The sequence below is a fragment of the Lepus europaeus genome, chromosome 7 (genome assembly GCF_033115175.1).
Source record: "Lepus europaeus isolate LE1 chromosome 7, mLepTim1.pri, whole genome shotgun sequence".
Taxonomy (NCBI): domain Eukaryota; kingdom Metazoa; phylum Chordata; class Mammalia; order Lagomorpha; family Leporidae; genus Lepus; species Lepus europaeus.
Window position 1 is genome coordinate 75,617,354 of NC_084833.1, and position 12,350 is coordinate 75,629,703.

The 12,350-nt window shown below is 42.3% G+C and overlaps 1 protein-coding gene across 2 annotated transcripts in view; it reads right to left on the reverse strand.

The window, feature by feature from the left end:
• ME3 (malic enzyme 3) overlaps window positions 1–12,350 on the reverse strand; it is a 196,315-nt gene that overhangs the window by 6,195 nt on the left and 177,770 nt on the right. For both annotated transcript variants that reach the window (XM_062196842.1, XM_062196843.1), the window contains 3 exons: window positions 2,724–2,821; window positions 2,333–2,446; window positions 383–488 (listed from right to left, as the gene is read on the reverse strand). In XM_062196842.1, coding sequence (XP_062052826.1) covers window positions 383–488; window positions 2,333–2,446; window positions 2,724–2,821 — 318 coding nt within the window. The remainder of the gene's footprint in view (window positions 1–382; window positions 489–2,332; window positions 2,447–2,723; window positions 2,822–12,350) is intronic.

Consider the following 12,350-nt stretch of genomic DNA (forward strand, 5'->3'; position numbering starts at 1 on the left):
CCTAAGGTACCACTGGCCCTCTTCAGTAACCTGTCAGTTTAGATGCATCTGGGAAGGAATCCTACGCATTGGCACCGAGAGTGGCCCGGTTCCCCAGTTGGGGAGAGACACCAGGGTCTTGCCTTAGGGCAGAAGTGCTCATATCAAGTTGGTTAGCCCCGTGCTTTTCAATTGCTTTGTATAATTCTGCACCACCAAACCCCAACTTTAGTGCCTTAGTTCTATGGTTTTTATAGAGTAGTCATTCATCAGAAGTTTCTGGCATTGAAAAGGACAAGGGATAGGGGACAGAGCTGTGTTTCCTTGGGCTGAGTCCCATCTCTCCATCTGCAAGTCAAGAGGGTTAAGTGGTCGAGGCAGTGGGTTGCCTTCCTGCTCCTACCTATGATGGCTGTAGGCTTCACTAGCCTCACCACCTCCTCTAGGGAGTTCACTTCAGGATGGTCTTGGGCAAACATCTCCTTCTCATGGTTGAGGTGGCTCCTCCCCTGTGGGAAAAGAAGGAATACGAAGCAGCTATAGTGGTAAGGGCCAGTTGGGCAAGGGAATGGATGCATTTGGAAACTCCAAGAACATTCCCTGATGGGCCTGCTTTAGTCTTAAGAAATCAGAAGAAGCCTTAGGGCTCGTCCTCTGGGTCAGATTTCCTGGTAAAACCTAAGGTGAAACCAAAGGGGGGTGTGTGTGTGTATGTTCACTTAATCCAAACTACATAGGGAGAATTAATAAAGAATTTCTTTGAGCTATTGGGGATAAGGTCTCCTAGGCCTGGTCAGAAAGGGTCTCAGGAAATGCCTCATTAAGTCCCTTGGTCCCAAGGCATCCCATACTAGGCTTAGTTGAGAAATGGGGCGTCTGAGCTAATTTGAATGTATTTTACAAAAGTCATTAACCTCCCTGTGAATGATACTAAATTGAGATCCAGGACAGGCTTAGAATGGTCAGCTGTGCCCAAACAGCTCCAGCTTTCTTCCATTATTCAAACAGAAGTCAGTGGGTGGCAGACTGGCGTGAGTGCTAGTAACTGGGTACAGGTGTTTCTGATGAATCCTCATCTGACCTCATGAGAACCAGAGTGAAGATTTCAGATTTGGGAGCAACTTGGGAAGAGATGAGCTGGCGGGGTGAGAAAAATGAATATGGAAAGATGGGTAGAAGGGAATAAATAGTGATGCCTCTGACAACTTATACTTGTTGGGACTGTGCCCTGGAATGGTCTGGGGTAGGAAAAGGAATCTTTAGGTCCAAGATCTTAACAGCAGGAACCTATGTACCTGTGGAGCAAAAGAAAGGCCAGTTTCTGTTGAAGGCCTCTGCTATTCTTGATCAATGACCCCATGTACTTCCCTGTTTCCATCTCTACCATTGTTCCCCATTTCCCACTAACTTTCTGTGTTAATGGAATTATGAGAATTAAATCATGGCATGCTGAATAAAGTACCAAGGAAGGGGGTCAGCCAGTTGTGTCCCTCACCACATTCTATTCAGAAGTTGGACTATTTCACTCTCATCCATTCTCTTACTCATACTTCACACATTAGTTGTGTGCTTACCATGTGCTAGGTACTGACACTGAGACTACAGTATGTAACCTCGTAAGGAAACAGGCAGGTAAGGGGAAACTGCCCTACAAAGTGGAGAGTGTAACATAAGGAGGGGAGGCCTACGTGAATACAGATGTAGGAAATTAATTGTGACCCAGATACACAGAGAAAGCTTCTCAGAGGAGGTAACATTTGCTTTTAATAAGAATATGAAACAAATAATAAATAGTGGAAGCTGGGTGTGATTCATTAATTGTGACAAAGATATTAATATGAAATGTTAATAGGAGAATTGGGGTGAGGGATAAATGGGAACTCTTTGTATTCCTACCTCATGATTTTTGTCTTGTAAATTTAACACTATTCTGAAATAAGAAAAATGAAAGAAGTAAAAATTTTTAAAAGAAGATAAGGAGAAAACTGGGAAGATATTAAGGGTTTGGAGTGGGCACATGGAAGGAGAAAGATTATTTCAGGTAGAAGAACAAAATGTGCAAAGATATGGGATAGAGAGCATAAGCCTTCTGAAGAATTAAGATTCAGTATGGAGGTTAGTACAAGGCAGGAAGTGGTGGGAAATAAGACTGAAAAGAGGCATACACACAGAGATTCAAAACTTCTGTTCAAGGGCAATTAAAGTTTTTTTGGGATATTTGCTTTGGGACTTAGGCCATTGCCCTCTTTTTCTTTATTCTGTCTGAACAGTTTGCCCCTTAGAAACTTCTTCAAGTCTGATTTGTTGGAGCTGTAGGTGTCAGGAAACCTCCAGGTCTCCTGACTGGCAGTACCTTGACAATCAACCCCTTGGAGTCCACCATCCAGATCTTCCTTGTGGCCTCTGCCTTGGGTACACCTTCTTTCTCTAGGGCCATGACAAGGAGATGTGCAATGCCCATAGCTGCCTGGAAGATACCATAAAGACAATGTTCAGACACAAGGCAAATAGCTATGTGGCATTTATCAGGTGCTAAATGAAAGAAGTCATTCTTTTCCCCAACTCCCTGCTCCCAGGAGACTCAGTTGAGTCCTTGCTCTTGAGACATCCAAATTTTGGGGTTCAGGAAGCTGCAGGGATTGCAGTGTTTTACTTCTTCACACATTAGCACCTATCCCTTGGTTGATACTTCTCTACTTATTTTCCCGCTGGGACAACAGAAGGAACCCCATGATGGCACCTACCTCACCAGCACCTTGGAAAACAAATACGTGATTAGAGAGCTTGTTCTTGGTGATTCTCAGAGCAGCTAGGATCCCTGCCACAGCAACAGATGCTGTGCCTGTAACAGAATGGCCTGTGATCAATCTCTGGTCATTTGTACTCAGTATCCAACGGAAGATCCTTGGAAGAGTTACCACACTTAGGACCTATGGGGGAACATGAAATTTTCCTTAGTCCTTACAGGAGTCAAGTCTATAGGCATGCAGAATTTGGAGCAAATCCATGCTTTCATTCATAGGTAACTATTCTTCATCTGAGAAACAGCACAGGTTGTTAACTGAGCCTTGGAGAAAGGATTGGATATGCAGGTGCTATTACCACCATCATTCATAAATGAAATGACAGTGATGAATATAATATAATAGAAGCCAAAAAGAGTGTGAGCCTCTGCTGGCGCCATGGCTCACTAGGCTAATCCTCCTCCTGCGGCGCCGGCACACCGGGTTCTAGTCCTGGTCTGGGCACCGGATTCTTTCCTGGTCGCTCCTCTTCCTGTCCAGCTCTCTGCTGTGGCCTGGGAGTGCAGTGGAGGATGGCCCAAGTGCTTGGTTCCCTGCACCTTCATGGGAGACCAGGAGAAGCACCTGGCTCCTGGCTTCGGATCAGCGCGGTGCGCCGGCTGCAGCGCGCCAGCCGCAGCGGCCATTGGGGGGTGAACCAATGGAAAAGGGAAGACCTTTCTCTCTGTCTCTCTCACTCTCACTGTCCACTCTGCCTGTCAAAATAAATAAATAAATAAAAAGTGTGTGAGCCTCACAGAATGATTTGTTTAGGGGATAAATGGTTTAAAACACAGTAAAAATGAGAACACAGGCCAACCATAGACATTAAGTAGCCATTTGATGTGAGCTGCCCACAGACTCATAAGGATCAGTGTGCCTGGAAGCAGGTCATCATCAAGTGGCTTCAGTGTGTCCAAAAGCGGTAGGTAAGCTGCGTGAGAAGGTGGTTTGGACTCCCTTGAACCATTGCTACATGACTTCTTCCTCCACATCTAAGGCCTCACTAGGAATTGCTTAAAACCAGCTGACCCAGAAGAAGAAAAACCCAAGGCCTGGATTGCAGATTATTCGCAATCTCACACCAACCAGAAGTGTAAGGTTTCGGCTCCACAATCCCTAAATTGTGAAGGACAATTGACATGACTTCATGTAGTGAATTTGGTTGTGCATTTTGGCCCAAGAGATGGCTAGATCTACACAGATTCATGAGCAGTTGCTAATGATTTAGCTGTGTGGTCAGGGACTTGATATGAACAAAACAGTAAGGTTAGTAATGAGGAGGTTTGAGAAAGGGATATGTGTATAGACTTCTTAGAATAGGTAAAGGAGATGAAGATATTTGTTCCCTACAAAAGGACATAAAGCTCACCAAAAGACATAATGAGAACAGAATCTTAATAAGGATAACAAAATGGCCATGGCACCAGTTTTTGGAGGGACTGGTCACTGTGTGAATGATTACATTGGACTCTTTCTGTCATAGGCAGGAAAGAGAGATCTTTCCCACTGGAACAGATACATGTTCTGGACACGGATTTGTCATCTATAGAGCATCTGTGTGTGTTTGGAATACTCAACATCCTGATCTATTCCAGACTACATGACTTCTAATCAAACAATTCATTTTATAGTAAAAGAAGTGAAGCAATGGGCTCATGCTGGAATTCACTTGTTTCAATGCATATGCCCTATCTAGGGGCAACTGACATAATAAATAGAACAGCCTACTGATCACTTACCAAAGTCTTGAGTTGAAGCAACATTCTTTGGAGAGGATAAGATTCTGCCTTACAAGAGGCAATATCTGATTTGACTTAGTAAACCAAGTTTAGAATACATTGTGTTGTTCCCCTAGAGACAGAATATATGATCTTGAAATCAAGAGGTAGAAATGGGATGAGCTCCTCTCGCCATTTCAACTAATAAACCACTTGTAGAATTTTTGTTTCCTATCTCTTCAACTTTGTGCTCTACTGGATTAGAGGTTTTAGTCTCCAAAAGGGAAATGTTTCAATTAGCATTTAAAGTGTGGTTCTATTGAATGGGAGACTGCCACTTGCCCATTTGGGGCTCTTCATGCTATGAAGCCAGTGGGCAAAGAAAAGGGTTACTTTTCTGACTGTGGTGATTTGTCTGAATAGCCAAGGGGAAATTGGGAGCACGGGGAACTATATGTGGAGTCCAAGTGATCCTTGGGGTGTGTCTTACTCCTTTCACACTCAATATTCATGAATGTTACTACAGCTAAGGAGAGTCAAGACTACTGAGGGTTCAGATCCTTCAGAAATGAAGGTTTGGTTTACTCTCCTGGGAAAAGAACATTGTCTAGCTGAATTCCTGTCTGAGGACAAAACAACAACTGTGACACTGAGATAAATACCAACTGTGGGGACTGGTGCTGTGGTGCAGTAGGTTAATCCTCTGCCTGCAGTGCCAGCATCTCATATGGGTGCCAGTTTTAGTCCCGCTGCTCCTCTTCTGATCCAGCTCTCTGCTATTGCTTGGGAAAACAGTAGGAGATGGCCCAAAGGCTTGGACCCCTGTACCTGCGTGCAAGACCAGGAAGAAGCTCCTTATCAGCTCAGATCCGGCCACTGTGGCCATTTGAGTGAACCAGCAGATGGAAGACCTTTCTCTCTGTCTCTCCCTCTTACTGTGATTCTACCTCTCAAATAAATAAATAAAATCTTTAAAAAATAATCTCCCTAGGCTCTAGTCATGAGTTGCCAGGGCTATGGAAGCCTTTAGAGTTCGCTGACTTTGATCTTATTCCGATAGGGTCATAGTCAAAGTGGAGGTTCTCTCCTCCCTTCGGAGAAGGGTACCTCCTTCTTTGATGGCCCCGTTCTTTCCACTGGGATCTCACTCACAGAGATCATTCATTTAGGTCTTTTTTTTTTTTTTCCCATGATATCTTGGCTTTCCATGCCTGCTATACTCCCATGGGCTCTTCAGCCAGATCCGAATGCCCTGAGGGCTGATTCTGAGGCCAGAGTGTTGTTTAGGACATCTGCCATCCTATGAGTCTGCTGTGTATCCCACTTCCCATGTTGGATCTTTCTCTCCCTTTTTGATTCTATCAGTTAGTATTAGCAGATACTTGTCTTGTTTGTGTGATCTCTTTGAGTCTTAGACCTATCAGAGCTATCAATTGTGAGCTGAAATTGGTCACTTGGACTAGTGCGATGGCATTGGTACATGCCATCTTGATGGAATTGTGTTGGAATCCCCTGGCACGTTTCTAACTCCACCATTTGCGGCCAGACCGATTGAGCATGTTCCAAATTGTTCATCTCCTCCCTCTCTTTTTCCACTCTTAGATTTAACAGGGATCACTTTTCAGTTAAAATTTAAAACCCTAAGAATAATTGTGTGTTAATTACTGAGTTCAACCAATAGTACTAGAACAACAACAATAACAACAAATACTAAAATGGATAAAGTATTACATTGTACATCTCCCTAGAGCCTAGGGAGATTACTGACGCCATGAACAGGAGTGTCAAATTGTTAAATCAGCAACAGGAGTCACTGTGTACTTACACCCCATGTGGGATCTGTCCCTAATGTGTCGTCTAAAGCCAAGTGATGCTACGACTGGTACTGAAACGGTATTTTTATACTTTGCGTTTCTGTGTGGGCGCAGACTGATGAGGTCTTTGCTAATTATATACTGAAGTGATCTTCTGTATATAAAGAGAATTGGAAATGAAAAAAAAAAAATAACCTGGTGTTAAAATGGAAATGGCATAGAAAATTAATTAATTTGAAAAAAAAAAATTCTGTAGGATCTCTGTCTTTAATGTGCTGTACATTGCTATTTAATGCTATAATTAGTAATCCAATGGTAGTTTTTTCACTTGATGTTGCTATATGGGCAAAAAGTTGAAATCTTTACCTAATATATACTAAACTGATCTTCTGTATACAAAGAGAATTGAAAATGAATCTTTACATGAATGGAAGGGGAAAGGGAGCGGGAAAGGGGAGGGTAGCGGGCGGGAGGGAAGTTATGGGAGGGGGGAAGCCATTGTAACCCATAAGCTATACTTTGGAAATCTATATTCATTAAATAAAAGTTCAATAAAAAAAAAAAATCTTTAAAAAATATATCAACTGTGTCCTCATGACTGATTATAGAAATGAAGAATGTAGCAGCATACACCCTTAAATTTTCTTCCTTGGTTATTACTATATATAGTGGGATAGTTTCTTTCTTTTCCCTTCTCTTTCTCATTATGTAAGTTGTTTTGTTGAAGGTTAAATCTACACTTTGGTCTTACTGCCAAAAGGTGGTGCTAGAGGGAGACTGAAAGACAACACGAAGGACACAGAATGCCTTTTTTTTTTTTTCAGCATCACCCTAATCTTGCAGGATTGCTAGATAAAATGTAGAACACTTTAGAGAAATTTGAATTTTAGATAAAAATCTTAAGTATGTCCCATGCAATTTTAGTATAAATATTCTAAAAGTTATCTATTGTTTATTTAAAATTCAAACTGAACTGGGCACCCTGCATTTTGTTTTTGCTAAATTTAGCAACCTCACAGCCTTGGTTCTTCATCAAGCAGCAGTTTGCTCCCGGAACAATTCTCGTTTAGAGAACCAGTCTCATAGCACACACCTCAGAGACATCAATGGCGGCCAGCTGGCGCCTTCTCTTTCCTTTGTTCCCTCAGCCTTGGGGTGCTGGCAGAGCCTTTGTGTTTCTTTTCATCTTTTCAATTCCTTAATACATAATTAAAAATTGTTTATATTGCATTCACTGTGAAAGCAACTGATATAGGCCTTGACTGATAGAGTTCACAGTAATCACAGTTGGCAAAGTAATGCCTCCAGGATGGTCAAAGCAAATTCAACTGAGACTGTCTGTGGCTTATTCAATTTGTACAAATTAAGGAAAATTGATGTTATCCAGGGCTATTGAGGGAGCAATGGAAAGTAAAAAGTTCTAGCGTACTTTGGATTTTAAAGAGCTATAATTTTTTTGGAAAACTATTTCCCAATATAATCAAAAACATAAAAAATATTTTTGCCCTCTGACCTCATATTTCTACTTCTAGGAATCTGTATGGAAAAAAATCCAAAATATATGTACTAGGATATTTATAATAGTGCTATTTATAATAAAGATTGACTGGAAATAACCTTGACATTTAACAAATGAGTAGCATGATTAATGATAATTAAGTATTAATGCTCATTAAGTATTAATGCTAATTAAGATTCAGTTATTTATTTGAAACTCTGAGTTATACAGAGAGAAAGAAAGAGAGAGAGAGTAGTATGGACACTGAGTGGAAATTTTACAGCAATTAAGAATGATCATTATGCCGGTGCCATGGCATAGCGGGTTAAGCCGCTGCCTGCAGTGCTGGCATCCCAAATGGCTGCCAATTCGAGTCCCGGCTGTTCCACTTCCAATCCATCTCTCTGCTATGGCCTGGGAAAGCAGTGGAAGATGGCCCAAGTCCTTGGGCCCCTGCACCGTGTGGGAGACCTGGAAGAAGCTCCTGGCTCCTGGCTTTGGATTGGCGGAGTTCTGGCCATTTCAGCCAATTGGGGAGTGAACCAGCAGATGGAAGACCTCTCTCTCTCTCTCCTTCTCCTTCTCTCTCTGTGTAACTGACTTTCAAGTAAAATAAATAAATCTTTTAAAAAAAGATCATCATGAAGATTGTGTAGCAATATGGCATATGCTATGAAGTTACTAACATCAACTACCATGCCAAGAGCCTTATATTTCTTAATTTATTTAATCTTCACTATCACCATTCCCATTTTACATATTGGAAAATTGAGGTACAGAGTAGTTTGCTCAGTTGTTCATATCAGAATCCGGAGAATCAGGTTCTAGGGCATGTGTTCTTAACATTAAAACTTTCTTCACTGAGTTAGTTGGAAGAGAACCTTAAACAGTATATCTATCTGTCTATCTAAAGATTCTGATTGCAAAGAAACACAGAATTCAGAAGGAACTATCAAATACTAGTGGTTCCAAATGAGAGTATGAGTGAATTTTCTATGTTCTCTATTCAGTTTCTTAGGTGCTGTTTTTCACTGGCTCTTGGGTGAGGCTCTCTCCCAAAACACAGGTTGGATTTATGTCTGCCTAGAGGCTGTGTATTGGGCTGTGGTAGAGGGCATAGCAAATAGTTGGAGCTCAATAAGTACACATTCATTACTCAGGGCATCAGAAGGTAGGACTATAAACAGGAACTCACTCTCTAGGAGATAAGGGGCTAGTGCTCCCATCTCCACACAGCTGTGGCTGCTGAACTGTCAGTAGGGTCCCAGAGGCAGGACCAAGGACTATTGAGAATCCCCAAAGTGCTCAGTGTGTGTTTACTGATGGCCTACCAAGTGACAGACAACATGCCAGGCATGGTGAAAGACACAGATGAATCAAACGTGCCATCAGGTAACACCCAGTTTATCAAGCTGTGAGCACAAATGATATAAGAAAATCAGTAGTTAAAGGTCATTGGAAATTCCTTCATTTATTTATTCAGCATCACATATGAACCAGACTCTGGGGTACTGAGGCTATCTTTGGTAACAGAATAGACCAGGTTATCAAATGATTGCAAGTGTGGTGACCATTATGAAGAAGTTATTTATGACATCTTTCTTAGTTTTTTAGTTTATATGTAGAAAAACTGTGAAGGTGTCTCTGAAAAGTTTATGGAGAATGAATATTATGAAAAACTATGCATAGATTTTCATTTTTCTGCTCCCAAACAACCCTATCTTTTAATTCCACTATTCTGCAAGGTTCCAGATATCACCACTATCAACCGAGCTTTGTAGATTCATGCCTCCCTACACACTCTGTGTACCCATCATGTTATTCATGGTCCCCTAAACACACCATGCACTTTTACACTTATGTGCTTTTGCCCATTGTGTTCCCACTCTGTAGGACCCTGTTGCAGTCCATGATTTATTCCTTAAGACTCATTTATCTGATTGCCTCTGTGATTCATTGCCTGCTTCTCCCAGGCATCATTAACCATCTCTTATTTCTCCGTATTTTCTTATTTAACCTGAATAAAACTGGGCTATGTCATAGCCAACCTCAGCTCCAAATTACTTCAACAGAAACTCCAGACTAACACCTAGAGAAGCATCAAAAGCAATCTAAACAATTACTTAAATCTCTTAAAATGGTGCCAGGAGAATTGCACTGTATGACCATCTCCTAAATTCCCAATATCCTTTGTTCATCATTTTCACCAAAGTCTATTTTGGTGCCTACTTGCCACTTCTTTCTCTCTACAAGGAATTCCATCCCTCTTACTCTCTACCTCTCAATACTCGCTTTCATTTTGTTTCTAATGGGTCAGAATCTGTACTTTAGAAGATCTCCAGATGAATATATGTGGCCATTCAAGTTTGAGACACACTGAACTAGTGACTTCTCTCAGTGCAGTATTTTCTGCTCATCCAATTCTTTTTCAGGACTATGAAAAGCATGTGCCACTAGATGGCGGTGAAGGTATTCCACCACAGATGTTCCCAAAGACACCACACTTTTGATGGGCCTTTTCTTTTTTGGGATATCAAATGTCTTCCAGAGTTAGAATCTGAGAGTTGAATCACTGGGCTCACCTGCAGACACTAAGAACTGGATGTGGATTGGAGATCATGCAGTCCCATAATTGTGCAGATGAGGAAACAGGGCCAGAGAGAGAGGATGGCTTGCCCTAGTCAGTCATCCAGTTGGAAGCAAACGCAGGAAAGCTTAAGGCACAGCTTCCACCCTTCATGGTCTATGAAGCTCAGCCAGCTTCTCCTGACTGGAGCTGAAGGCAGTGGGAGGGGCATTGTTGGATTTCACTGTGTTGGAACTGAGCTTGGGCAGTGGGTATCACTGCTCAGCTTTGACTCTGGGTGGGGTGGGAAATCCGATAGGAAAGAGTTTCAGCTTGCCCTGAAAGGATGTGCAGGCAGCCACTACTTACTGACCACACTTACTGTGACCTGTGCTATGTGCCCACCTGCATTTGTTCATCTAATTCTTTACAACAATTCTATGAAGTAGGTACTAATGTGCTCCCACATCTCTCTCTCTCTCACTCTCTTTTTCCCTCTCTCTCTTGAAAAGTGAGGCTCAAAGGAAGTAGAAACAATCAGGAGAGAACATCTGAATCCTCTCATCATCAAGTCTACCAACCCTTTGCCTCTGTTCGTATACTTTGCCCTTTCTCCGTTGGCATCCATACATTCTCCTTGCTCCTAAAGCCACCTCTGCTTATGTACTAGATTCCATCATTTTTCTTCTCAGGGAATTTCTTCTGTTATTTTCTCCCATCTCCTGCAGCCTCAATTTCCCCTTCTTTAGTGCACCATTCCCATCATTGTGCAAATATGTTGTAAAGTTTCCCTGTTTGATAACCTCTCCCTGGAACCCATGTATTAGCACTTTATTCCTTATTCCCCTTTATTGCCAAATTCCTTTAAAGAGCGGAATATACTCCTTCCATTTGCTTCCTTCTCAGTCTGCCAGAAACCCAGCAAATGACATGACTTGCCTCCACCTTGTCAAATCCAGTGGTCACTTCTCATCCTTCTTCTCAGCACCAAGTAACAGTGCTGCTCATTCTCTCCTTTGAGGAACTCTTTCTGCACTTGGCTCCTGGAATGTCACACTCATTGCATACTTCAGCTACTTCTTTTGTCTCCCTCTGGGATCCTCCTTGGAGGCCATGCTCTAAGATGGCAAGCTATCCTGACTAAGCAAAAAAGTAGAATTCAGCAGGAAGAAAGGCAGTTCTTGAGTCCTAGTTATAAAGTTTGGCAAATAATGTTGTCATTTTCATCATTAATGTTCATTTTTTTGGTGGAGGGGTGGAGGAGGTAGGCTCTTGGGTTATTACTGGGGATTTAAAAACAGGGAAGAAGGGGGCTGGTGCCATGGCTCACTTGGTTAATCCTTCACCTGCGGCGCCGGCATCTCATATGGGCACCGGTTCTAGTCCTGGTTGCTCCTGGCTTCGGATCGGCATAGCTCTGGCTGTGGTGGCCATTTGGGGGGTGAACCAATGGAAGGAAGACCTTTCTCTCTCTCTCTCTCTCTCTCTCTCTCTCTCTCTCTCTCTCTGTCTAACTCTGACAAAAAAAAAAAAAAAACAACAAACAAACAGGGAGGAAGAAAGCTTAGGTCTTGGAGGTAACCATCCTGAGAAGCCCTGGGGATCCAGAGATGCACTGGGATATGTGGCTTGTGTCCCTGAACACCACAGGCAGCTGGAAGCATGACTGGTTGTTGCCATTCACAATGAAAGGAAAACAAGTGTTCTTTTGCAGAGGGACTTTTCCATAATTATATTTCCTGTAAACTGAGTACTTGAGGCTGTAGGTTTGGGAAAAAGCACAAAAGGACAAACTAAAAATGTAGTCTCTGCTTTTAATGGTCACACTTGACAGTGTCAAAGGTGTTTCCATGCTGAACAACAGATTATTAGAGGAAAGGGAAAGAAGTCACCACTTTATCAAGTGAGGGCAAAACTGCTGACCCAGACGGAGAGGCAGACAGGAGTTAGGCTTGGAGTGGGTCTGGTCAAGGTGGCTTGGGAGGCCTG